Source organism: Anser brachyrhynchus, assembly GCF_964034855.1.
Source record: "Anser brachyrhynchus genome assembly, chromosome: 6".
In the NCBI taxonomy this organism is placed as follows: Eukaryota; Metazoa; Chordata; class Aves; order Anseriformes; family Anatidae; genus Anser; species Anser brachyrhynchus.
In genome coordinates this window covers 39,213,331-39,241,149 of record NC_137700.1, presented here as the reverse complement: position 1 = coordinate 39,241,149, position 27,819 = coordinate 39,213,331, and the positions used below count along the sequence as shown (strand labels likewise).

At 45.3% G+C, this 27,819-nt stretch overlaps 2 protein-coding genes and 1 long non-coding RNA gene across 4 annotated transcripts in view; 2 read left to right on the top strand and 1 right to left on the bottom strand.

Annotated features, from left to right (window-relative positions):
* INPP5F (inositol polyphosphate-5-phosphatase F) overlaps nt 1-1,256 on the bottom strand; it is a 39,276-nt gene extending 38,020 nt beyond the window's left edge. The window contains exon 1 of the mRNA XM_080597405.1: nt 931-1,256. Within this exon, the coding sequence (XP_080453531.1) occupies nt 931-1,027 (97 nt within the window). The 5' untranslated portion in view covers nt 1,028-1,256. The remainder of the gene's footprint in view (nt 1-930) is intronic.
* LOC308197254 lies at nt 239-26,755 on the top strand. 2 transcript variants are annotated; one of them, XR_013952697.1, is made up of 5 exons: nt 239-526; nt 3,473-3,537; nt 5,929-6,099; nt 20,752-20,811; nt 26,091-26,755. It is a non-coding gene; the product is annotated as an uncharacterized lncRNA (long non-coding RNA). The 2 variants fall into 2 exon arrangements; XR_013952696.1 differs by lacking the exon at nt 5,929-6,099.
* On the top strand, nt 14,500-18,419 carry LOC308197241 (uncharacterized protein). The gene is made up of 2 exons (XM_080597408.1): nt 14,500-18,080; nt 18,321-18,419. Exon 1 carries the CDS (start codon nt 14,630-14,632, stop codon nt 17,681-17,683), a length of 3,054 nt encoding a protein of 1,017 aa, XP_080453534.1. The 5' UTR covers nt 14,500-14,629; the 3' UTR covers nt 17,684-18,080; nt 18,321-18,419.
* Nucleotides 26,756-27,819: the final 1,064 nt, after the last annotated feature.

Here is a 27,819-nt window from a genome sequence, read left to right as displayed (position 1 = left end):
ACCGATGCTTTTAAACCAAGCTTTCAAACAGCAGCCTCCAGAACCAGTCCGCAAGTTTGTGCTTTTGTTACTCTGGGTAGAATAAGAGCTTTTATGCCTATTATAATACAGCAAATCTAAGACTGAGTGTGTGTGAAAACACGCATTTCCTTGACCAGCAGCATTGCTCGCTAGCTGAACATGAGGTATTTTGTGAGGTGATTTATCCGCTTAGCGCTGCCAGACCTCCAACCTGAAACGAGGAGCGAGACGTCACGTTACATCAGACAGACTGCAATATTACCTAAGAGACGCAAACGAACAGCACTGAAAAGACAAAAGCACCGTGACTGAAGCGTGAGGACACGACACGGGACGGACCAGTGTGAAAAACAGGTCTGTCGATAAACATCGGAGAGCCGCTGCTAACCCGGAGCTCACCCCAGCCTTTTAAGGCTCACGGAGCGGGCTGTACTCACCCAGCGCTGGTCCTATACCTGTTTATGGGGCTTTTTCTGCCTAACACAAACCCCACTTTTGGAAAGCTGTAAGTAACAGCTGCGTAACATACCATACGCGAGATACCCAGCTGTTTAGGATACATTCCCCTGGAATCCTTCATCTGCGCTCCTCAGGGACACGAGGACCCCCTCAGGGACACGGGGACCCCCCTCTCCCCTCAGAGACCCCCTTCAGAGACCCAGGGACCCCCCTTCCTTCAGGACTCCCCCTCGGAGACCCAGAGACCCCCCTCAGGGACCCGGGGGACCCCCCTCTCCCCTCAGGACCCCCCTCAGAAACCCAGGGCCCCCCTCTTCTCTCAGGACCCCCCTCAGGACCCCAGGACCCCCCCCCCCCCCCCCTCAGTGCCCCCTTCCCCTCAGGACCCCCCCCCCCCGCCCGCCCGCCCGCCATTTCGAGCCGCCCCCCGCCGCTGCCATTTTCCCTCACCGGCCCTCAGCTGCAGGCCGCCGTCCCTGCGGCTGCACCAGAGCGCCCGCTCGCCGCTCTGCAGGATGTAGTGGTCCTGGGCTTGGAACAGCTCCATCCCGCCGCCGCCCTCCCGGCTCCCTGCCTGCCTCCTGCCTGCGGGCGCGCAGCGGCGGAGGGGCGGGGGAGGCGCGCTCCCGACGCGAGCGCGGGCACGGCCGCGGGGACGCGCACGGCCGCGCGCGCGCGCTGCCCCCCCCCCCCTCCCCGCAGCTCCCTCCAGCCCTCGGGGTCCCGGCGCCGCCCGGGCTCGGGGCGCTCCCTGGGTTCCGGCCTCCGCGCCGCACGTGACCCCGCCCGCCGGCCCCGCCCCCGAGCCCTTAAAGGAGCAGCGCGGGGGACGTCCCCGCCCACAGCCCCCACAGCACCTCAGCCCCTCAGCGCCGCAGCCTCCCTGCCTCAGGGGTTCCCCTCCTTCCCTTCTTCCCTCCCAGGAGCCGGGGACCCCAGTACAAAGAGGTCTCCACAAAAAACACCCCACCACGCACCCAGCCAGTGGGGCACGGCTGGGCTCGTTGGCTTCGCTGTGTCCCGAAAACTAAATTTTGTCCTGAAAGCTAAATTTCGTCCTGAAAATTAAGTCGTGTCCCATGTAAGCAGTTGTATGTAGCACTGGAAAAGAGATTTGCTCATCTTTTGTTTGTCACTGTCCACCCTTCTTAATGATTGATTTTCTTAAATGTTGCTAGGACGGTTATTCCCTTTCCAAGGCTTTATATAATTCTGTGTACAGTTTAAGATTTTTCTTTTAAATATCACATCAGACCTCTGATCTGCATTGTTGCCGTTCCTAAGTACACGTGACTAACACAGGAACCCTATGAGGGGAACTGAACCCTACTTGCTTTGGTAATAGATGCTAGCACCTGCTCATGTTTTCCGCAGGGCGGGTATGCAAAGGACACCCACCCTTCCTTCTCTTTCTTGGCTTCAGATCCTGACTGAAAATGCTGAGCTTGGTGACTGCCCCGCAGCTTCCAGCGCAGTGCTGGCCTGCCGCATTCCTGTGTGTGGCATCCGTGTCAGGGGCAGAGTCGTGCCAGTCTGTCAGGCCACGCCAGCAGGTACTAGGCAAGAGATGAGTTTAAACGGCTTCTCAGCATTTTCATAAAGAGATCTCTTTTGAAATGTTTTCTTCTTGATGTTCCCATTTTAATATCTTTATTGATGACTTGGATGAGGGAATTGAGTGCCCCCTCAGTAAGTCTGCATACAACAGCAAGCTGGAAGGAAGTGTTGATGTGCCAGAGGGTAGGAAGGCCCTGCAGAGGGACCTGGTCAGGTTGGATCGATGGGCTGAGGCCAAGGGGATGAGGTTCAACATGGCTAAGTGACGGGTCCTGCACTTCAGTCACAACAACCCCGTGCAGCGCTACAGGCTCGGGGCAGAGCGGCTGGAAAGCTGTGCAGTGAAAAAGGACCTGGGGGTGTCGGTCAGTGCTCGCCTGGACATGAGCCGGCAGTGTGCCCAGGTGGCCAAGAAGGCCAACGGCAGCCTGGTTGTGTCAGGAATGGTGCAGCCAGCAGGAGCAGGGAGGTGATCGTCCCCCTGTGCTCTGCTCTGGTGAGGCCGCGCCTCGAGCGCTGTGTTCAGCTTTGGGCCCCTCACTAAAAGGACATGGAGGCCTTGGAGCGTGTCCAGAGCAGGGCCACAAAGCTGGAGAAGGGTCTGGAGCACAAGTCCTGTGAGGAGCGGCTGAGGGCACTGGGGGTGTTTGGTCTGGAGAAGAGGAGGCTCAGGGGAGACCTCATTGCTCTCTACAGCTACCTGAAAAGAAGGTGTGGGGAGCTGGGGGTCGGCCTCTTCCCACAGGTAACTAGTGATAGGACTAGAGGGAATGGCCTCAGGTTGCACCAGGCTGAAAACGAGTAGACATTTCTTCTCAGAAAGAGCAGTCAGGCGTTGGGACGGGTTGCCCAGGGAGGTGGTGGCGTCACCATCCCTGGGGGTGTTCAAGGAAAGGTTGGACGTGGTGCTTGGGGACATGGCTCAGTGGGTGATATTGGTGGTAGGGGGATGGTTGGACCAGATGATCTTGGAGGGCTTTTACAACCTTAATGACACTGTGATTCTATGATAAGCACAATGTCGTCTACTGTCAAAGGCCTATCAAACGTACAGAGAAAGGCAGTGAAGGGGTGGATTTTTGCATAGGTCTGATATTAAAAGACATCCTTTGAGGGAGTATGTTTAAAACTGCATTTAAGTAAACACAAGCAATCAAAGCTTTCTCTCAGTGTTGCTGTACATGCCCATATCCAAGGGGACTGATGGTATGGCTTTCACATTCACTACGGTGCACTACTTTCCTGTTGTTTCATTAGACTCTAAAAGTACACAGCAAAAGAAGCTACGCTATCCTTTGTATGAAAAGTAGTATTTTGTGTTCACATCTTATTTGCTCTACTGTAATTTTTGTGAAGGATTATTGTTCAGATTAATTGGTGTTTCGCAGTGTTTAGAAGATGTAGATTTTTTTATTTTTATTTTTTTTTATTTCAGTGTTACACCAATATGAATCCTTGAAGAGGAATTTTTTTTACTGCAAAAAGGAATCTGAAAGCAAGGTAATAAAATCATTTGGTTCTTTGGATGAAAAAAAAATAGTAAAAGTGCTTATATGTTTAAAGAGTTAATTGTGTGTCTAATAACGTCATTAAAGATTATTCACATACAGTTTTCTAAACTCTTGCTGGTACATAGCTATCGAACACACCAGGAAAATGACAAATTCAAGATGCTGAAGACAGCATTTTTGTAGGACTTTGTGAGTTTGAAATTTCATAGGCATTTTAAGTATGGAACATGAGCTTTTACAATTAACTAAGTACTTAATTGTCAATTCCAGTTCAACATTTGCTTAACAGTTATTGTATACTTAAATCCATCCTTGCTAAGCAATCTACTGAATCACTTTGTAATAAATAGACCTTAAGCAGAGACTTAAAGCTCTTCAGTGTATTTTGTTTTGCTTTCATCCTCCATCCCATCAATTTTCTTCACTGATACCTTGTAAGTCAGAGGGAATTCTGTTGATGCACTGATTCTTTGGACTGTCCTTTGCTGTCTGCAGTGTCAGTATCTAGCATGAGGAGAAATTGTTTCAGAACTAATTTAGTAACATTGCAATCAAATCAAAATAAATGTCATGAAGATGAAGGTTTTTCCTGAAGCTTTCTGAAACAATCTTGACGTTCCAACAGAAATACAAAAAATAGATCTATGTTTTATGTCACGCAAGGAAGACAGGCAGGAGGGATCAAGCTCATTAGCTTGTTTGGTTCATCATTGTAGACAGTGGAAAGTTGCTGGAAGGAAGAGATGGGCCTTTTCTAAGCTCCAAAAAAAGGATCTAATGCCAAGTGTTTGGTATTATTTAAGTCCTTTGCATATACATTTATAAATAAATGTAAATAAACTTTTTTTGAAAAAAGTTACACCAACAAGGATGTTCTAGTAATTCGTACAATACCTTTAAAAGTATTTTATGGAAAGCTACAGGGTAATCCTGTAGGCAAAGAGTGTATATCCAGAAGAACAATGTACGTGGTATTCTGTGAAGAAAAATTTATTTTTCCATTTATATGTGAGTATTTCTCTTCTGTAGTTCATGCTGGCACTATTACAGCTGTTTGCTTTGTTTTTTTGTTTGTTTTCCCTATAAAACAACCTCAGCAATAGTTGTCCTAGGTCCTGTCTAGCTTGAGTGGCAAATGACTTAAATAATATTAGTCAAATTGACCTCTGCTTCACACAGCATCCACAGGCCTTGGTTCTACAAACGTATATGAAACTTCCACTCATCTTTCGTTGACCTTAGGAAAATGGAGCCAAGATGCAGAATTATTAGTGTAACACATGGGAAGCAGATAATTTTGGCAGTGGATATAACAACATGCAGTCCTTTTACAAGTGACAGATGTGATCTCTAGTCTCTCATGACTAGCCTTTTTCCCAGTGCAGCTCTGGTAGCTTGTTTAACAGACATAATTTTCCTCCGTATTGCAGTATTGATATTAGTTAATGCTATATTCATGAGAATAAATTTTAAAATGGGCATATTGACTGCTCTTCATAGACAACTTTCTATAGAAGATTCTTTACTGTCTGGGAAGAAAAACGGCCCTGCATAAACAAAAATAAAAATAAGTTTTCACTCTCTGGGACTGTTTACAAATTTTGAAACAAAAAAGTCATATTCATGACGGGAGCTTTCTGAGGAAATGCGTACATAAGGCTTTGGTCTCTGCAATTGCAGGGCTACTGAAAACATTTGACTTCTGATAAATTTTGCTGCCTAATAAATGGTCCGAATGAGACTGCATGTTCAGCTGTACCAGACAGCATTAGTGACCTGAAATTTAGTTTTGACCTTTCCACAATGCATTAAAGCTCATAAAGCCTCTGCCCTGCAAGTTAAAATAGGAGAAGCAGAGATGAGAAAGGGTGTCGGGCTCTTAGATTAAAAATGCCTTTGTATAAATTAAATGTGAAAGATACTCACTTAAGAATTATTCTTAGGGACAACAGAGAAGATCTGTATTCAAAAGAGATGAGGGCTTTATGTTTCAGTGGGATTCTTCCTTTGCCCCCAAAACCATTTCCTCTGTTCTTTCCCATGCATTTCCCTTTCTCTCCTCTGCTCACCTTATTTAACAAATACTCTAATTTCTTGATGGTGAAATGCTTTATACAGTGTTTATCATTACAAAAACAACCTACAGCTGCTGAATATTTCTGTAAAAAAGATAATTTTTTAGTTTCCCTTTATTTGCTCCTGCTGAATTTTTCTCTGTCTTATTTTCTTGGTCATTCTTTCATTTTTCCAAATTCTTCCTCTCTTTTTTCCTTTTCCTGTTCTTCTCTCCTGTTATCTCTCTCTGTTGCCTGTAGTATCTGCATTCATGGACTAACTCCTGCCTTACTTTCTTCCCATTCTTTCTTGTCTCGCTGAATAGGGGTACACTCGGGGTGTGAGGCCAGAAGAGCTGTGAGCAGGTTTGGGACAGAAGAAAAGTATTTCTGATGCCTGAACAGTATTGGCAGCCGGAACACGCAGAAGGTTTTTAGATGGTTACCAAATCTTTTCTGCTGTTAACGTCAAGTGAATGGGAGTTTCAAAAGGAAAGGTACATCTCTTTATTTTCTGTACCTATTCTGGCATCAGCCTTAACACAGTAGCTACTGCAACTTGCATCTCAAGGATATCTTGTTAGGAACATGGGCTTCAGGTACCTTCTTTTCAGTCTGCTATGCATCTCTATCCTGAGGCACTTTTTAAAGTCCTGGGAGAAGGCTGGTGAAAAAAGTCAGCTCTTCTGGCTTTCTGCAGGCAGTCTTTAACCTGACCGATGATTGCCAGGCTCTGACATTTTATACTGCTTGAATGATGCAAGCAGGCAGGGTTTAGGAAACATTACTGGTTCTGTATAACATTTCTTTAAAAAGAAATACTTCCTTCAAATAGGAAAAATTAGGATAAGGATTGGGAAAAAATGTGTTAAGTACAGCAAAATCTGAACTGAATCAGAGCACAGAAAGAAAGAATGTCATAAACCTCAGGCATGAGTTTTTAGTTGCTGATTAGAATTGAAATGTACGTCAAGGAGATAAATAGATAAAAACAATTAGGAAGGGGAGGAAGGCAAGCAGACACAGAAAGACTCTTAGCAACAGACGGATGCAGGCAGCTCTCCTAGCAGAACACCATCGTGCTGTTTCCTTAGTTGTAAATGAGAAACATTTATAGTGCAATAAAACGAAGCCTAGCCCAAGAAGAGAAAGTACTGTAAAACTGCAAGTTGAATAAATAGACTGCACTGGGACAGAGTTTGTGTCTCTAAGTGAAAGTTCCTGCTCTGCAAAGAAAGCTGTGTCTTTCACATTTAGCTGAGGAAAGGGTGAGGAGCAGCCTTCACTTTAAGAGGAAAGGGTGAGGAGCAGCAAGACCCTGAGGTTTTTCAGATGCTCTGCTCAGTAGAAACCTTCTGCTGGAGAGAAGTCACTCTGTGACCCTGCAAAGAAGCTGGCAATTGACAACTAAAAGAGATTCTCGAGTTTTGCTCTCCTCCTTTCTCACTTCCCTGCCTGGTACAAGAGCAGGGCAGAGCAGGTGCTTCTGTTAATGAGTCCCAGGCAGCAGTAGCTGCAGCATTGCCAGCACTCGCTGTTTCACAGAGAAATGTGTGATGCCTTAAGGAAAAAAGAAAATTGAGAATGGTTTGTGGCCCGGATTCACTCAGACAGGTGATGAGGCAGATATCTGAGAAATTAACTCTCAGCAGGTAGAAGATTCTCTTTTAGCTGTCAATTGTACACACCTGCCTACCTGAAATATTTGTCATAGTCTTCTAGACTGTGCAAGTAGACACCTTATTCAGTGCCACCATTCCTTCATTTCCTTTTTTTTTTTAGTTTTTAAATGACAGGAAGAAAGATGTCCTGCCCCCTGCTGTGGACTCCACCCTGTCAGTTAGAGTCGGACTGGACTTGGTATTTGTCACAGCACAATACACAGCTACACCAACTGGTGTTCAACTCCCTCGCATTGAACAGCATTGTTTCAGAACTCTGCTCTGAAAAGGCTGATTTCTCTCTGACACAACATTCTCCACTAGCGTATAAATCGAACATGTCTGTCTGTTATGCTACAAAACACGTGACTGAAGGACATTCAGAAATGAGAAATCTCCTTCTTGCACCTTCACATTCAAGACCCAGGCAAGCACTTGATTTTGGAGGGTGCTGAACATCCAGTCTGCAAAAGCATTTACTGTATGCTTGACTTTATATGTAGAAATTAAATTATATTTAATGAGACATTACTGCCTTTTAACATGAGCACAGGATTCAGAACTTCCCTGGTTTAAGACTGGGAACTAAATACCTTGATGGGATTTGCTCCCATCTCTTTTCTCTATTTCTGTGCAGTCTGCACGATCATGTGCTGGACATTTTTCACTGCCGTTTGCAGCAGCATCTCCGTTCTGCATGCATTTTCCAGGCAGTTCAGTGTTGTAGTGCAGTGCGTAGGGTTGCCATTAAAATAATTCAGAGCTCCTTGCAGGAATTCAAGGACGGACTTTGCTTTGCCCTTGTTCACCCTTTGATCAGGTTTTTTTTTTCCCCTTGGGTAGTTTTCTGTTTACATTCAATGCGGTTTCCTTAGATTCGCAGCTGGACAGTGTTTTCATAAGCTCCTGAGCCTCAGCTAGTGAGAAAAAAAAAAAAAAAGGAGAAGGAACTTTGCATTTTTGCAATTCATTGACAATAGCTAACAGGAAGGAAATGCACAGGCATTAGTCATGCACTCTCACTCTCAGTATTACCTGATTGCCCACAGCTTGATTTCAAATTTAAATGTTGATTAATGGGAAGTGATCTGATTTAGTGACAGTCCGTACCTGCAAGTACAATTGACTGGGTAGGTTGGATAAATACACAGCTCTTCCTGAGATTAATGCCATCAGTTTCAGAAACAACTGTGTAAGAGAACGTGAGGATTTTTATTTATGAATGCCTGTGATTAAGAAATTGTGGAATATTTTTGTTTGTTTGGAGAGACTTTCATGCTCTGGTAGCTTCCAGATGAGCATCAGAAAAATCGTCTTCGGCAGTCAGTATGCCTATAACATATTTGAAGCAATCCTGTTTACCAGTATTATATTGTCATATTCAGCTCGTGCCTCCTTTGCTATCAGAGATACCAGCTCACAGGTGCAGTTGGTGGAAGTTTTGTGGTACGGATATTTACTGCTTCGCTTTGGACTGCCAAGTTGAGCCATCACTTATTTAGCTATCTGACAAGGAGTGGAAGTAATTTTTGCTACCCTATGATTTATTTAAGGCATATTCAGTCTAGTAGTTTACAGAACTGTCAAGTGCTGTGATGAAGATGATAAAAAAGCAGTCCTTCAGTGACATCAGCCAGGTCCCTCAGCGCTTCAGGATGCATCCCAACAGTTCCCACAGACTTGCATGTCAGCTTATTTAAGTAGTCCCTATGTCAGTCCTCTTCCTACCTACCGTTGGTCATTTTCTTGATGCCAAAGTAGCTATAGAAGCCTTTCTTCATCATACCCCTTGCCAGTTTTTAATCTAGCTGTGCTTTGTCCTTCCTATTTCCATCCTAGTGTGCCCAGGCGATGCATCTGTATTCCTCCTTGGTAGTCCATATGCACTTAGGTTTTCCATATGCTCCTTTTTTGCATGTGAGCGTTCCCTGTTTGGTCCAGCTGGCCTCCTGTTCTGCCTGCTGGTTTTCTTGCAGGTTGGTTATTTGCAGACAAGACAGACTGGTTTGCCTCTTTCTGCAACTCAGATGCTTGAATGTGTTCCCACTCATAGAGAAATACGAATAATAAATCCACGATGATTTACTATCTTCAATCACGTCTGTGGATGAGGGCTTCTACAATATTCCAATCAAATTCCTTAATTTACCTAATCCTTAATCAGATATTTACTAACCTGATACGGCAGCTCCCCAGCTGTGGGACATGGGCAGTGAGCTGTGATGCAGGAAGGGCTCGAGTGACTTCCCAACTGAAATATTTTTGAAATGCCTTCTATGGACTTTTTAGATGGGTTGTATTAGGCATTAAATGGATGCTCTGAAAGCCTGCTCTGGAAAGGAACCTCCTCAGAACAGAAGTAACACAGTAGGCTCTTCTGACTGGCAATAAAGCAGATAAAAAGAGATTTACGACAGCCAACAGTCGGCACCAGAACACTTCAGAGATACCTGTAAAAGTCTTTTTAATATTAAATGTTCTGAAAAATGCTTATATTTTGTTTTACAACAGAAAAATACAAAACCACTGGCATGAATGATACCTTTTGGCAACAAATTGAAAACTTTCTCAAAACCAGGGAAAGCAGCTCACCATAAGAATTTTTGCCTGAATTTATTTTTAACTTTTTTTTCCACTGGAATAACTTTTTCATATGGCAGCTGTAGTTGTTATCTCTAGAGGCAGAGGGACTCTGGCATTTCCTCCTTTCCCATGGAAACATCTTATTTGCCAATGGGAACATTTCCATTGACTCCACTGAGCACGTAGGAAAACAATACAATTTTCTATTCAAAACAATGTGCATGTGGTTAACATCTGCAACATGCCATGTGCCCTATGGGTAGTATATTGACTTCCCCGTGTTGCATTTTCTGTTAAGATCAAATCAATGAGACCATTTGCAAAAGTAAACGGGAAGGCTTTGACTGCCTACAATTACGTTGTTTTATTTTATTCTACAATTACAGATTTCACTTGCAGATTTCACTTGTCTACCAAGCAAGTGCAATCACACATGGAAAGATTGTTTTTTGTGTCGTTGGTCCACCTTCATAAGTTAAAATACTATTTATAGTATATCAAGATTACGTGTAATTCTTAGTTTCTCCGAGGTAGATGACCGCCAATCTTCACCAGCCTTGTAATAAAATCCGCAGCTAGTTTACAGCAGATTCCACTTGTTTTTCCCAATTTGATCACGCAGGCATAGTGTTTTTCCGGTAGTTTTGCAAGTGTACAGCGTAGACTATTTCAGACACAGAAAACCCTTCACTAAATAGATTATATTTTTTACTGCGCAGGCCCAGTTTAGTCTTTTCATTTATTAAGGGCTGCTTGAGCATTAATCCCATTTTTCAGAAAGCATCAAAGAAATCCACACAACAGACTCGTTTTCCCCATGTGGGGGCTTTTGCACATTTGTCGTACAAGAAACTTTCCTTTCTAGACCTACACAAACCTGCCTTTTGATAAAAGAAACGTTCAGTGTAGGTGTTGTAAAATAGGCTTTCTCACAACCAGGCATTTATATTAGGGTGAGGTGAGGTCAGAATTTAGGCTCGTATGGAAATGTTTCAAAGACAATACTGTCTTGCTCGTTGTCCTGGTTCCAGTTAGGACAGAGTTAAGTAGCTCATAGTAGCTGGTAGGGTGCTATGTTTTGGATTAGGATGAGAAGAGCGCTGATAACATGCTGATGTTTTAATTGTTGCAGAGCAGTGTTTACACCAGGCCAAGGACTTTTCGGCTTCTCGCTCTGTCCTGCCAGCGAGCAGGCTGGGGGTGCAGCAGGAGCTGGGAGGGGACAGACCCAGGACAGCTGACCCAAACTGGCCAAAGGGGTATTCCATACCATCTGACGTCATGCTAAACAATATATAGGGGTGGCTGGCCGGGGTGGGGGGGCCGGCTGCTCGGGAATAGGCTGGGCATCGGTCAGCGGGTGGTGAGCAATTGCATTGTGCATCACTTGTTTTCTTACACATTATTATTGTTAATACTATTACCATTATCACTATTATTATTATTATTGTTATTATTATTTTCCTGTCTTAATAAACTGTCTTTATCTCAACTCACAGGCTTCACTTTCCCGTTTCTCTCCCCCCATCCCAGAGAGGGAGGGGGGAGGGTGAGCGAACGGCTGTGTGGTGTTTAGCTGCCAGCCGGGTTAAACCACAACAGTCTTTTTGGCGCCCAACGTGGGGCCCGAAGGGTTGAGATATCGACAAATCTGACCAGAGTGTGTTAAACTAAAATTGGTATAAGTATTGGACCTGCTTAATAGTTGCTAGTCACGATGTTGATTGCCTTAATCTCCAGTCTGCTGTACCTGTATTCCAAATTGAGTTTTATGGTGCGTTACTTTCTGTATGTGCTCCCTGTTGCACTGTTTATCCTTTCCGGGCCCTGGTTTAAGATTGTTATGGTACTGTGCGGTGTAACGATGGCTTATGAAATGATGAAATATCTGGTCACGACTTTAACCTGGTATTTGTACTCAGCACTGACGTCGACTCTATACTTTGGAACCCATATCTCGGAAACTATTAGCAATTACACCTATTGCCTGTTTTCGTTAGGGAGCCAATCTGTGAAGGGGACAGGGGAAGACATGTTTCCCTACCTGTTCACTCTCCCTTTCTCCTTCACCACCACCCTCTTATCCCCCGAGTTAGTTACGGTGGTTCTCCGAGATGTTGAATATCCTTGGGATACTCAGACCAGCCTGCTCTTGTTGTTATGTCTCCTGAATGCGCTTCAGATTTTGTGGAGGGTTAAACAACTACTTAGGAATCTCATCCGGAGATCTGTCTTGAGGCGGGATAGTTGCGAGTGGCAGGGAGTGTGGGAGGATATGGGCAGGTTTCTAGAGCAGTGGTCACCTCCAGTGTTTTGGACATTCACCCCTGAACAACTGCAAAATCCTAAAAAGCTGGCAGAATGCTTGAAAAAAAGGTGTCATGACTCTGGCAGTTCCAAAGTGACACAAATCACTGTAGCGTGCTGGGGTCTGGCTTGTGCCTATCGAGCTGCAATTGATGTTATTAGCAACCTAGCTCCAGCTCCTGCAGCCGCTCCAGCTGCAGCTCCTGCAGCTACTCCAGCTGCAGCTCCTGCAGCCGCTCCAGTTCCAGCTCCTGCAGCTACTCCAGCTGCAGCTCCTGCAGCCGCTCCAGCTCCTGCAGCCGCTCCAGTTCCAGCTCCTGCAGCTACTCCAGCTCCAGCTCCTGCAGCTACTCCAGCTCCAGCTCCAGCTCCTGCAGCCGCTCCAGTTCCAGCTCCTGCAGCTACTCCAGCTCCAGCTCCTGCAGCCGCTCCAGCTCCTGCAGCCGCTCCAGTTCCAGCTCCTGCAGCTACCCCAGCTCCAGCTCCTGCAGCCGTTCCAGTTCCAGCTCCTGCAGCCGCTCCAGCTCCTGCAGCCGCTCCAGCTCCAGCTCCTGCAGCTACTCCAGCTCCAGCTCCTGCAGCCACTCCAGCTCCTGCAGCTGCTCCAGCTCCAGCTCCTGCAGCCGTTCCGGCTCCTGCAGCCGCTCCAGCTCCAGCCCCTGCAGCCGCTCCAGCTCCTGCAGCTGCCCCAGCTCCTGCAGCTGCCCCAGCTCGTGCAGCTGCTCCCACTCCTGTGGCTGGGTCAGAGAAACGAGCTGTAGCAGTGCAAGTTGACCCCGCAGAGGGTATCCCAACCCCTGTGGCAGACCCTGTGTCTGGGTCAGAGAAACGAGCTGTAGCAGTGCAAGTTGACCCCGCAGAGTGTATTCCAAGCCCTGTGGCAGACCCTGTGTCTGGGTCAGAGAAACGAGCTGTAGCAGTGCAAGTTGACCCCGCAGAGGGTATTCCAACCCCTGTGGCAGACCCTGTGGCTGGGTCAGAGAAACGAGCTGTAGCAGTGCAAGTTGCCCCTGTAGACAAGGTGAAAAAATGGTATAGAGGCTCAGGTCGTTTAAAACGCAGACAGTCTTCTGCTAAGTCTGGGCGAAGTGAAGACGAGGCTGGGCCATCAAAGGTGCAGGAGACTGAAGATGAGGATGAGGATGGCGAAAAATCAACAGTAACTACCCGGACTCCATACCAGCCATCAAAGGTGCAGGAGACTGAAGATGAGGATGAGGATGTCGGAAAATCAACAGTAATTACCCGGACTCTATACCAGCGTGAGCTACGAGATGTGCGAAAAGATTTTGGTCGCTGTATAGGCGAGCAGCTTGTCACCTGGCTGCTCCGGTGCTGGGACACGGGAGCCAATTATGTGGAATTGGAGGGCAAGGAAGCCAGGCGGCTGGGATCCCTTGCTAGGGACGCATGCATTGACAAAGCAATTGGAGATGGAGCACAATCTCGCAGCCTCTGGAGGCGTCTCCTGTCAGCTGTGAAGGAAAGGTATCTCTTCAAGGAAGAACTTGTATGTTTACCAAGCAAATGGACCACCATGGAGAAGGGAATTCAGTACCTGAGGGAATTGGCCGTACGGGAAGTAATTTATAAGGACCTAGATGACGCACAAACATCCACAGATCCAGATGCAGTCCAGTGTACACCACCCATGTGGCGGAAGTTTGTACGGAGTGCCCCATCATCATATGCCAACTCATTGGCAATACTAACCTGGAAAACGGAGGAGAATCCCACAGTGAATGAAGTGACTAAAATACTCCGGCAGTACGAAGGAAATCTCTCCTCTTCCCTAAAGGCCTGTGTCTCAGCTGTGGAGAAACTCTCTGAAGAGGTCCACCAACTTAAAGAGAATTTATCTTCCCCTCCACCTGAACGAACCAGTGTCCACCAGCTAAAAGAGAATGCTTTAGAGAAACTTTCTGAAAAGATCCACCAACTTGAAGAAAGATTATCTTCCCCTTCACCTGAACGAACCAGTGTCCACCAGCTAAAAGAGAATGCTTTGGAGAAACTTTCTGAAAAGATCCACCAACTTGAAGAAAGATTATCTTCCCCTTCACCTGAACGAACCAGTGTCTCAGCTATTAGGGGTAAACGTTCATCTATGCAAGGAAGACAATATGGTGGGCACACACACCGCGCCACCCTGTGGTTTTACCTACGTGACCATGGAGAGGACATGAGAAAATGGGATGGAAAATCTACTGCGACCCTAGAGGCACGGGTACGTGAATTGCAAAGGAAAACAATTGGGAAAAAGGAGTTCTCTGAAAGGTTTGCTGCTCCAACTTCCAGCAGGCAGTCCTTTAAACACAGAAATGAAGATTCTGACCAGGACTAGAGGGGCCCTGCCTCCAGCCAGGGGGAGGAAAGGGACAATCGAGTTTATTGGACTGTGTGGATTCGATGGCCTGGCACGTCAGACGCACAGAAGTATAAGGCTTTGGTAGACACCGGTGCACAATGTACTCTAATGCCATCAAGCTATAAAGGGCCAGAGCCCATCTGTATTTATGGTGTGACGGGGGGATCCCAGCAGTTAACTGTATTGGAGGCTGAAGTGAGTCTAACCGGTAATGAGTGGCAAAAGCACCGTATTGTGACTGGCCCAGATGCTCCGTGCATCCTTGGCATAGACTATCTTAGAAGAGGATATTTCAAGGACCCAAAAGGGTTCCGCTGGGCTTTTGGCATAGCTGCTTTGGAGACAGAGGACATTAAACAGTTGTCTACCTTGCCTGGTCTCTCAGAGGACCCTTCTGTTGTGGGGTTGCTGAGGGTTGAAGAACAGCAAGTGCCGATCGCTACCACAACTGTGCACCGGCGGCAATATCGCACCAACCGAGACTCCCTGAGTCCCATCCATAAGCTAATTCGTCAACTGGAGAGCCAAGGAGTGATCAGCAAGACTCATTCACCTTTTAATAGTCCCATATGGCCAGTGCGAAAGTCTAATGGTGAGTGGAGACTAACAGTGGACTATCGTGGCCTGAACGAAGTCACGCCACCACTGAGTGCTGCAGTGCCGGACATGCTAGAACTCCAGTATGAACTGGAATCAAAGGCAGCCAAGTGGTATGCCACAATTGATATCGCTAATGCATTTTTCTCCATCCCTCTAGCAGCACAGTGCAGGCCACAGTTTGCTTTCACTTGGAGGGGAGTCCAATATACTTGGAATCGGCTGCCCCAGGGGTGGAAACACAGCCCTACCATTTGCCATGGACTGATCCAGTCTGCGCTGGAGCAGGGGGAAGCTCCTGAACACCTGCAGTACATCGATGACATCATTGTGTGGGGTGACACTGCAGAAGAAGTTTTCGAGAAAGGGAAGAAAATAGTCCAAATCCTTCTGAAGGCCGGTTTTGCCATAAAACAGAATAAAGTTAAAGGACCTGCACGAGAGATCCAGTTTTTAGGAATAAAATGGCAAGATGGACGCCGTCAAATCCCAATGGATGTGATCAACAAAATAACAGCTATGTCTCCACCAACTAGCAAAAAAGAAACACAAACTTTCCTAGGTGTCGTGGGGTTTTGGAGAATGCATATTCCAAATTACAGTCTGATTGTAAACCCGCTCTACCAAGTAACCCGTAAGAAGAATGCTTTTGAATGGGGCCCTGAGCAACGACAAGCCTTTGAACAAATTAAGCAGGAAATAGTTCATGCAGTAGCCCTCGGGCCAGTCCGAACAGGACCAGATGTAAAGAATGTGCTCTACACCGCAGCCGGAGAGAATGGTCCCACCTGGAGCCTCTGGCAGAAAGAACCTGGGGAAACTCGAGGTCGACCCCTGGGGTTTTGGAGTCGGGGATACAGAGGATCTGAAGCCCGCTATACTCCAACTGAAAAGGAGATATTGGCAGCATATGAAGGAGTTCGATCTGCTTCGGAAGTGGTCGGTACTGAAGCGCAGCTCCTCCTGGCACCCCGACTGCCGGTACTAGGCTGGATGTTCAAAGGAAGGGTCCCCTCTACGCATCATGCAACTGATGCTACATGGAGCAAGTGGGTTGCACTGATTACTCAGCGGGCTCGAATAGGAAACCCCAGTCGCCCAGGAATCTTGGAGGTGATTATGGACTGGCCAGAAGGCAAATACTTTGGGATATCACCAGAGGAGGAGGTGGTTCGTGCTGAAGAAGCCCCCCTGTACAACAAGCTACCGGAAAATGAGAAGAAATATGCCTTGTTCACTGACGGGTCCTGTCGTATTGTGGGAAAGCATCGGAGATGGAAAGCTGCTGTATGGAGTCCTACACGACGAGTTGCAGAAGCTGCTGAGGGAGAAGGTGAATCGAGTCAGTTTGCAGAAGTAAAAGCCATTCAGCTGGCTTTAGATATTGCTGAACGAGAAAAGTGGCCAGTTCTCTATCTCTATACTGATTCATGGATGGTAGCAAATGCCCTGTGGGGGTGGTTACAGCAATGGAAGCAGAACAACTGGCAGCGCAGGGGCAAGCCCATCTGGGCTGCGGCATTGTGGCAAGATATTGCTGCCCGGGTAGAGAACCTGGTTGTAAAGGTACGCCATGTAGATGCTCATGTGCCCAAGAATCGGGCTACTGAAGAACACCAAAACAACCAGCAGGTGGATCAGGCTGCTAAGATTGAAGTGGCTCAGGTGGACCTGGACTGGCAACATAAAGGTGAATTATTTATAGCCCGATGGGCCCATGACACCTCAGGCCATCAAGGTAGAGATGCAACCTACAGATGGGCTCGTGATCGAGGGGTGGACCTGACCATGGACACTATAGCACAGGTTATTCATGACTGTGAAACATGTGCTGCAATCAAGCAAGCCAAACGGTCAAAACCTCTTTGGTATGGAGGACGATGGCTGAAATATAAATATGGAGAGGCCTGGCAGATTGATTACATCACACTCCCTCAAACCCGCAACGGCAAGCGCCACGTACTTACAATGGTGGAAGCAACCACCGGATGGCTGGAAACATATCCTGTGCCCCATGCCACCGCCCGGAACACTATCCTGGGCCTTGAAAAGCAAGTCTTATGGCGACATGGCACCCCAGAGAGAATTGAGTCAGACAACGGGACTCATTTCCGAAACAACCTTATAGACACTTGGGCCAAAGAACATGGTATTGAGTGGGTGTATCACATCCCCTATCATGCACCAGCCTCTGGAAAAGTTGAACGATACAATGGACTGTTGAAGACTACACTGAAAGCAATGGGTGCTGGGACATTCAAAAATTGGGATACACATTTGGCAAAGGCCACCTGGTTAGTCAATACCAGGGGATCTGCCAACCGAGCTGGACCTGCCCAATCAAACCTGTTACGCACTGTAGAAGGGGATAAAGTTCCTGTAGTGCACGTAAGAAACATGCTGGGTAAAACAGTCTGGGCTACTCCTGCCTCAGGAAAAGGCAAACCCATTCGTGGAATTGCTTTTGCTCAGGGACCTGGATGCACTTGGTGGGTAATGCAAAAGAATGGGGAGGTCCGGTGTGTACCTCAAGGGGATTTGATACTGGGTGAGAATAGCCCATGAGTTGAATTGTAGTATGTTAATTATTATATAATAATGTATGTCATCACTACCATGATTGCTATATATCATAGATGAAAATGGTGATTAATTAGAATGTATTGGACAGAGTGTAACCTGAGCATGACATAAATGGTATGGAATAAGGGGTGGATATCTGTCCTGGTTCCAGTTAGGACAGAGTTAAGTAGCTCATAGTAGCTGGTAGGGTGCTATGTTTTGGATTAGGATGAGAAGAGCGCTGATAACATGCTGATGTTTTAATTGTTGCAGAGCAGTGTTTACACCAGGCCAAGGACTTTTCGGCTTCTCGCTCTGTCCTGCCAGCGAGCAGGCTGGGGGTGCAGCAGGAGCTGGGAGGGGACAGACCCAGGACAGCTGACCCAAACTGGCCAAAGGGGTATTCCATACCATCTGACGTCATGCTAAACAATATATAGGGGTGGCTGGCCGGGGTGGGGGGGCCGGCTGCTCGGGAATAGGCTGGGCATCGGTCAGCGGGTGGTGAGCAATTGCATTGTGCATCACTTGTTTTCTTACACATTATTATTGTTAATACTATTACCATTATCACTATTATTATTATTATTGTTATTATTATTTTCCTGTCTTAATAAACTGTCTTTATCTCAACTCACAGGCTTCACTTTCCCGTTTCTCTCCCCCCATCCCAGAGAGGGAGGGGGGAGGGTGAGCGAACGGCTGTGTGGTGTTTAGCTGCCAGCCGGGTTAAACCACAACACTCGTGCTTCTATTTGTGAAACAGTATTAAACTCGGTGTCTTGGAAAATAAATTTTTGCTGACACAATAAAGTTTTGCTCACACTGTGTCAGCAAAATAAATTTAATAAAACATAGGACGGAAACCTGTTAGCACCTCATTGAAGAGATATTCAGTAAGTAAGATTTTAAAATAGTCTGACAGCAAATTAAAAGGCTTATTACCTTTTAGAAGAGTTTACCTCCTTTTTTACTCTTAAACTTAGGTTGCTTTTTAAGAGCAAAATAGTTCACATTAAGAAACAAAACAAAACAAAAACCAAGACTTTTCCTTTTAGAAAGGATAAAAAGTAGGCTTTTAGGATCTCTGGAACATAATGTCTTTCAGAGAAAAAGAAGTTCATTTTTCATCTGATACCATTTAGCCAATTTGAATCAATTTCTTAAGTGGTTTCTTGGAAGTTGCTGTTCCAGAGGAACGTTTCAGGGTAATATTTGACATCCTGTGACATTCGGCAGCACTGCTCAAGCCAGCCTAAATAACCATTTCCTCCTTCCCAGCTGTATGTTTCTATTCCTGTACTGTGCCTGCACTGTACAGCCACAAGCATTTGTGCAGCGTATGGCGAACTGAATTCGGGGAACTAAAGCAGCTGCTGAACAACCTTCTAAAATGCTGTTTATGAAGCTGGGCTCCACATAGCAGTAACCAGAGTCATAGTGAACGTAGCTGGCCCTTACTGAACAGCAGCAGTTTAATTTTTTAGTCAGGATTTCCCTCAATGTCGTTCATTTGGCACTTCATTTGGCGCTTCGTTATGAGTTGCGAAGCAATGCCAAGTCAGATCGTGTCTGGTTTAGGAATACGCTGGTGCCCACCATGCCTCCCTGTATCTAAACCAGATTTGCCAGCACCGTGATGCTGGCTGAAGAGGTGATTATTTTTAACATCACTATTGTAGTTACTCTAGCAGACACAGAAAGCCACAGCGAAACCCTGAGCGTGCCTCATTGCCACATGCACCCACTGTTTGTTCTCCAACAGATCCCATGTTTACAGAACCTCAGCGTCCGCATCAAGCTGCATTTACACTGCAGAGAACAGCAGTGTGTGAGAAAGGATTCGGGATGTATGAAGTGCTGAGGGTGACTCTGAGCCCTTTTCCCCTGAGAGCAGAATCTCTCCAGCTGCTAGGAGATGATTTAGGTCAAAAAACATTGTCAGCTTTTCCTTCATCTGTGGTTTGTGCATAAAAAGGGATGTATAAAATTTGCAGTGCTCAAGCACTTGATGCACAGTTAAGTACCATGCCAGTAATTACAATTCTTGTGACTCTCAACGGGCTAAACCAGAAGATTAAAAGAACATTATTTTCCTGAGAGATTAAATGTTCTGTGCTTAAATAACTAGCATAGATGATCATTGCTATTTACAGGCTAAAAGTGTTTATTGCTGGCTTTGCACTTCTCGTGCAATGATATGTAGGTCATTGTAAAACCTAGGGAACGAAGATAGACATGAGACTGAAAAAGAGGGCTGAAAATTGGAAAATACGAATCCTTGTTCTGTTTGTCTACCCCTGGATAAATTACTTGTCTTCCTTTTCCAAACACGACTGAAGATAATATTTCTCTACTGTGCAGAGGTGTTATAGCCTAAGTACACCGATACATGCAAAATGGTTGTAAATGAAGTTATGGAAGAGATTACAATCATAATAATTTGCAGATAAATGAAAGCTCTGTGTTCTATGGAGATAATAAGAGAGAAAAAAATATGTAAGGTGGTACCTCAGAGAAATCTGGGAAGTTCTGTATTGTTAGAGTCATTCGTGAAGGGAAATACCAGTAAGAAGCCAAGGTGAAATCAGAGCCTCACATAATGCCTGGTAACTACTAACATGCTTTTCATTTTGTTTGACATGTTAATTATGCTACAACATATATATGTATTTGTGCAATATATACACTACATATCTATGACAGCTTTATACCCTAATTCTGTGCGTGATACATCAGAGAGCTGTAGCGCTGTGACTGATAACGTAGCTACACAGATGACTCAGCTTTACCAAAAGATGTTTCTGAGAAAAAACCAAAGTCATTCCTGAAAATTTTTAGATGTCCTACAAGCTATATATACTTATATATATATATTATATTCAGTATATATATATATACTTATATATACTGAATTATCTCTTTGGGGGGAAAACAAGACAAAAAGAATTGCAAGGCACCCTTTTATTTATGAAGGCACCATAGGCCTGCCATAGACACTGCAGGAAGAAACAGATTGATCTCTGAGCAGTTACTGAAGGGAAAATGACAAGTGTGTGTTGTCATTGCAGGAGTCTACATTACGTCATGGACCTGGTAGGATCAGGTGAAGATGTGATGGCCTTGGAGTGGTAAGTACTGATCTTTGAAAACTAACAGAGGATGAGTGAGACTCCACAAGGCAGGAAAAGTATTTGGGCTTCTAATTTACCAAATGTTTTCCAACTTTGGAAAAATCAGTGCAAGTTTATAACTCTCTATATAATGCAGAATCTGCACCACCATCCGAGGGCTTAAAAAAGGGAATGAAGGAAGTCTTGGAGAATTTTAGATCAGTCAGCCTTGTTTCTTACATGACAAAAATAGAAAAAATAAATCAAAAAAAAATTCAAAGTATCTACTTTCAGGTACCTGCAAGACAATAAAGAACAGTTAACATAATAAATTTAAGATCAAATCAATACCCTTTCCTCTTATGACAGTCTAGCAGTCCTGGGCAGATTGTGTAAGTCTTGACTTAATATGACCTTTGATCCTGCCTCTTGTGATTTTCCCATCATTATATAAGGAAATATGATCCAGTTTAGGATTTTTCCTGTAGAGTGGTTGCTATTGGTTAACTGTCACCCAATGCTATGGAGGACAGGCAGGCTCTTTTAGGGGTCCTTGGCAGAATGAGGACTGGCCACAGGGTTGTGGTTATATTTAGAGACTTATTATTACATTAAAAATAATAATAATCAGTATAGCCTATTATCTGCAATTTATAGCATGAAGCATAGCTTACAGTTGCACAGAATTTTTGGAATTCTCAGTTCCAGATCATGGATTTTGCCATCCAGCAGCAACTCCAGTCCAAGTCCAACTTAGGGCTTGCTGCTGCCCGATTTTATAAATGGTGTTCCCTGTGCTTCCCTGTTCCATCATGGACATCACCACATCCTGGTGACCCAGCACCTGGGTCTTGATAATGCTAACGGCCTTAGCACCCTATTAGTGGGTGTCCCCACAAGCTGTCACCAGAGAGGAGGAGAGAGAAGCGGGGAGTGCGTTACGTGATCAGACCACTTCCTCAGTATGGATGGTTTCCTTATTGTTGCTCATGCTACCTGTATTACCAGGGGTCAGGAGCAGTGGGGACCAGTCACATTAACTCACAACTTTGGTACTCGTCTGTGTCTTTATTGATGGCTCAAATAATGGAATAAGCAGTGTATTTAGTAAATCATCAAGCTAGGAGGGCCTGAAAGCCCACCAAGTATCAGGATTCCATTATGAGATTACTGTGCCAAGTTGAAGAAATGGTTCCAAATGAATGAAATGGCAGGCAAGTGGAAAATTTTGAAAAGGAATGATCATGTGTATAAACACAAACTGAGGAACAGCTGGTTAATCAGGAGTTCTGGGGTAATCCTAGATCACAAATGGATCAACCAACCAGCAGGAAAAAAGAAAAAAAATCCAGTTATGCTAAGATGAATACACAGGAGCATTATACATAAGACCTGTGCAATAATCCTTTTGCTCCACTGCTAGCAAGGCTGCAATGGGGGTGCTATATTATTTGATGCCATCATTTCAAGAATTGTATGAATCCATTGAAAATAGGTCAAAGGATATTCTGAATTTTAGGAGATACGTTTTACGATTTGAAGAATTACAGTTCTTTAGGGATGTATGGGAAAGAGGAAAGCCTTGAAATATACAAAAAAAATGGAAAGAGGAGAAGAATAGCTGTTTTCTATGACCACTGCCACTGAATCATAGGTTGGCGGAGGCTGAAAGGCTCCGGTGGTCCAACCCTCTGCTCAGAGCATGAGAAGCTAGAGCAGGTTGCCCAGAAACATGTCTGGTGGGCTTTTGAGTATTTCCAAAGATGGACACTCAACAGCCTCTCTGGGCAAGCTGTGCCAGGGTTTGACCACCCTCATAATGAAAAAGCTTTCTCTTATCCTCATGTGGAGTTTCCTGTATTTCGGTTTGTGCCCGTTGCCTCCTGTCCTGTCACTGGGTATCACTGTGAAGACTCTGGCCCCACCTTCTTTTCTGCCTCCCATCAGACACTTAAACACATTGATAAAGTCTCCGCCAAGCCATTTTTTTTTTTGAGGCTAAACAATCCCAACTCTTAGCCCAGATAATACAAAAAGTAGTAATTGCAGGAAGGATGAGTTAGATTAGGCAGAAAGTGAGAGCTTGGATAAATAAGCACAGGAATAGACTGCTCACTAATATGAGCCATGCAATATTCACCACTAGTGGGTTTTAGGTACAGGTTGAGCAAGATGGGAATGAGGTAATGTGATCGCTTCCTTTTCACAATTTCGTATGATTTGTTGCAACCATATATATATATATAAAATCTTAATCTCTTTACCCATCTACACATTTCCTTAACCTTCTTCATGTCCATCCCATTCTGTCTGTCTTCTCTTGTGCGTATATCTATAAAGTACTAGCAGTGGCTCCTGTCAAAGTATACCACCACCACCGAACTGCAAATGGTTAGTCAACGGGAAATTGCAACGTTCATGCTACCTTACCCTCCTCGCCTGCTGCTCTTCTCCCAGCTGGCTTCTGAGTTTTCAGAATGATGGTTTTAGTGTCATGTTCTCACCTCAGGTCTTGTGAGGTTATTTAACTTAAACCTGCCTCATTGTCTATAATGTGCAAACTGAACTTCAGCATCCAGATTCTGCTTAGCAGTGGTATAACTGGCAAATTTCAGGACAATGAGTGCCTCTTTCCCAAGAGTTTTATTTCTTTCTGGGCTGGCTACTCATGCTGTCTTTCTAGGCATCTGTAGTCCATGCATCCTTTAAAACCTTTTCCAAAGTTTACCAAAAAAAAAAAAAAAAAAAGCTATGTAAAGAAAAAAATCACATACAGAATGGGAAAAAAAAGACAAAAAGTTGGCATTCCATGTTTTCCCGCTCAGCCACACTTAGTCCTTTACAGAACCAATCGCTCTGAATGTGCGGAGGAACAAAAAAAAAAAAAAAAGAAAAAGAGGAAGAGAAAATAAATGTGACCAAGTCCCCAAGTAACTGTTCAACAAAAATGGTTTCAAATGAGGTTTCTGAGTCCAGCTAATGCATTATGCATGCAATTGTTCTGTTTGGTTGATTTGATTTGCCTCAAGCCCTAATGTTAACTGTTGTGAAAAAGATAAATACAGACTCTGTATTTAAAATTTGCTAACAATCTTAAAATAGATGATACTACCCTGCTTTTAATCAAACATAGCATCCACAGGCAAATGCAATTTAACACTAGCAACACTAAATGTGGTCACAGATTTGATTCTCACTTGGAATATATCATTTTATGTAGCTATGTATCCTTCAGTTTCGTTTAATTTATTTGGATTCTGCTTATGGAAGATAAAATAGAAAATGATGCCCTGTCACAGCAGTATTATAATGCCTGTAGTAACAGGATTCAGAAAGGACTGGGAATCAACACCACTGGCTTACCACTCAACACCTACCAATACTGCAAATAATTTACTCCAACGCTTGTAAACCAGGATAATAGGTACATTTGTTATCCCTGGGGAATATCTTGGAGTATTTTTTGACTGGAAAGCACGTTGGAATCATATAATTAAAATACTAGCTAAATACAAATTAGAACATACGAAGTTGCCTCCTGAGAGGGAAATTCAGTGAAAAATAATCACCAGTCATTGCGATAATGGGATGAATTTGTGTAGACAGTACTCCATTATACACAGTCCGTATTTTTGCTCTGTGCTTGAATGTCCTTTGCTTACAGCCCAACTTATTTAAGAGAAGGCTGTATCACCTATTGTATCCAAAGGTTGGAGCAACCTGCAGAGTCAGATGATTTCTGACTTCTTGGCAGCTTTTGTTGCTGATATATATCACTGTGATTGTATGCTTTAAAATAGGATGTGCAAGCACTCCATTTCAGGGAAAAAAGTGGCTTATATGAATCCTGGCCTGGCCTGGCCTTGAGCTATAGCAACCTTGGAAAAAAGAAAGGCTTATTGAATAATTTATTGTGATTTTAATGTCTTGCTCTTTTAAAATAAGTTCTTTGGAAATCAAAATGTGGATATAGCAGTTGGGGTTGGAAAGGACCCCTGAAGGTCATGTAGTCCAGCCTCCCACTTGAAGCTGCGCTTTGTTAAAAAGCAGAGCTGAAAGTTTGCATTCTGCTAGTCTGCAGAAGCCTCACAGCACAGCTCCCCCTTGCCTCGTCAGGAAAAATTGCTCTGATACAGAGTGCTGGAACTACTTAACACCTGCTTATGTTTCGTAGTTTGAAGGATTGAAAGGTTTCAGTGATGTCTTGCTGATGTATGCTTGTACCAACACCACCTGTACTGAACTGAAAATGATGCTTACATGCCATAACAAAGACTGACATAAAGATTACCTGCTCTGGCATGGAAATGCAGACCCCAGTGCCAACCCCTGTTTCTTGTGCTGCTCTCAGGAAGGGATTTTTGCATGCCATAAAACTGCTAAGGTGGAACTAGAACCTGTATTTCTTAGGGACACAGTGGACATGAATGAAATCAAGAAAAGGTGTCTTGTTTCTTTCATAGAAATTTCTTGTTATTGACAGTAGGTACTGTAAAAAGCTGTCAGGAGGTGGGACTGCTGGCACATTTCTGCCGTGTGAGCTACGAGCTAGCTGTTGTGGCACGGAGCGCGTCGGGTTGGGTCATGGCGGTGCTCGCCATCCCGTGCAGTTCGGCTCGGTGATCTGTGAAGGGCCCTTCCAATCAAACTATCTACCCTACCCTACCCTACCCTACCCTACCCTACCCTACCCTACCCTACCCTACCCTACCCTACCCTACCCTACCCTACCCTACTTTACTCTGCTGTGCTCTACTCTACTCTACTCTACTCTACTCCACTCCACTCTACGCTACGCTACTCCTATTCTACTTCTCTTCTCTTTGCTTCGCTTCGCTTCGCTTCCTACTTTCCTTTCCTATCCTATCCTATCCTATCCCATCCCATCCTACCCTACCCTATCCCGCCCCGCCCCGTCCCGCTCCTGGTTCCTCGCCCAGCCCGTGGCTCCCCCTGGCTTTGCGGTGCCCCCCCGGTGGCCGCGGCCATCCGCGGTTGCGAGTTGCCCTCTGCCGGCCACCGGCGGCCGCTCGCCTCCCGGTGCGACGTCACGCTGCTGTGACGTCATAGGTGAAGCTGGGACACCGACGTAAGGGCGAGGGGCGGCTGGAGGGGCGAAGACCCCGCTATCCCCTCCCCGTAATGCCGCGGGACCGCCTGGCCCAGAGGAAGAGAGCTCTGTGACCAGGTAAAGTCACTCGGCGCACACTGGATCTCGTGGCAGTGCCGTACCAGCACGTTTTCTTCAGGTAACTGTGCACGACGAGTCTTAAATTATCACATACCGACATCTTTAGGTTCTTCCACTGACTGGAGTTTGCCGTTATCAGAGCAACGCGGAGCAAATTAAGTCGGTGGGAAACGCGTTTGTTGGCTCAAGCCCAAGGAACGTCAGTTCTTTAGATTTCACATCTGAAAGCTTGGCTTTGCCAAGACCTGCCTGCTGCACGGGACCTGCTGGAATCACACACTGAACCGGCCATGCGAACCAGTACAAAAGCTGGTGTTTTCTTCCTCTGCCCTTTACACAAATATATTCGGGATCTGTTCCAACTCCTGGCAACAAAGGCAGCTTCAGCTATGCGGTCCTTGAGAGTGAAAATACGCCGGGGAAAATCCTAAGCACAAAAAACTCCCTGGCTTTCCTGCCCCCGTGTGAGGGGAGTGTTACACGAGAGGGTGCCTCAGAAGTGGGTGGATCGGGCTCTGACAGCAACTGCTGGGGACTCTTGGAGAGTTCCCAGCAGTGAATTTATGGGGAAAAAGCAAAAACATCACCTCACGACACTGGGAGAATTTCACTGTCTGGAAGAAAGAGCTTGGATGGTAGAAAACTCGTGTTGCCTCAGCTGAGACAGGTGTCTGGAAACACCTATGTAAGTTACACATCAGTGCATTTTTTTAAAAAATGATGAAGATAAAAATGCATGACATGAGAAAGAAATAAAGTACAGGTTTATCAGAGGAAAGTTCAATACAAATTCACAAATAATAAAGATGTGGTTAATTCCACACTCTTCATTCAATAAAAGCACAAATCCAAATGAGAGGCTGCAAAACCTTACCTCGAAGAATATAGATATAGAGCCTGATTTTGTAATGCATTGATTATTTTCCTCCTATTGAAAAGTCAAGCCTGCCCCATAAATGCTAACCTGCTAAATAAGCTCAGAAGGAAGTATCACCAAGAATAAGCTGTCTGAGACTCCACCGTCGCTCAGCGTTGCTGCCCTTTCACTTACCCTCCTTTCCCTCAGTTAGGTTTGTGTCAGATTCAAGCCTGCAGGAAATTAAGAGCTGCTGCTAGCGTTCAGCCCAGCCGTGCTGCCAGGAAAATGCAAGGCTTTTTCTGCCGGAGCCCGTAGGCTTGTATGTCTTTTGAGGCAGGTAGAGGTTGATCGGCTAGGACTGTCAGGGGAGTTAAGATGGGCTTAGGGAGGAAAGAGCCACAGAAAAGAGTTAATGGCTCTCTTTTTGGTTTACAGATTGTAAACCAAACTCTCACCCATCTGCCAGGGGATTACTGTCTTCATTTAGATCCCAAACTGGACACGGTTATCGGTTTTATGTGAAGCTTCAAGCGTGCCATGTGCAAGTAGGGTTCTGTAACACCACATTTGGAAGCCAAATCTGAAAGCGCCCCGTCTTTTAAAATTCTGGCTATTTCAGAGTTGTCTCTTATAGATAGCTAGGACTGCAGGAACCCGAGGCTTCCAACAGCCCCAAACCTGCATTAACCTGACACCTTTTACAAGCTTTAAAAAAAATCACAGGAATGTAGGCATCTACCAGAGCCTGCCACCACAGAGTGTGAGCATCCTGCCAACATGTTTACTCACTGCTGTAATGAACACATGCAAGATTAGAAAGTTTGTTTAAGTATTACTGGAAACCATTTTCCATCACAATCCTTTCAGCTGTTTTACAAGGGCTGCAGGAGGAAATTCCGCCTTTGGGCTCCGAGGCTGGTGTCCACGGTGGCCCGGGAAGGCTCAGCAAAGCACCACAGGTGGCTGCGAGAGGAGC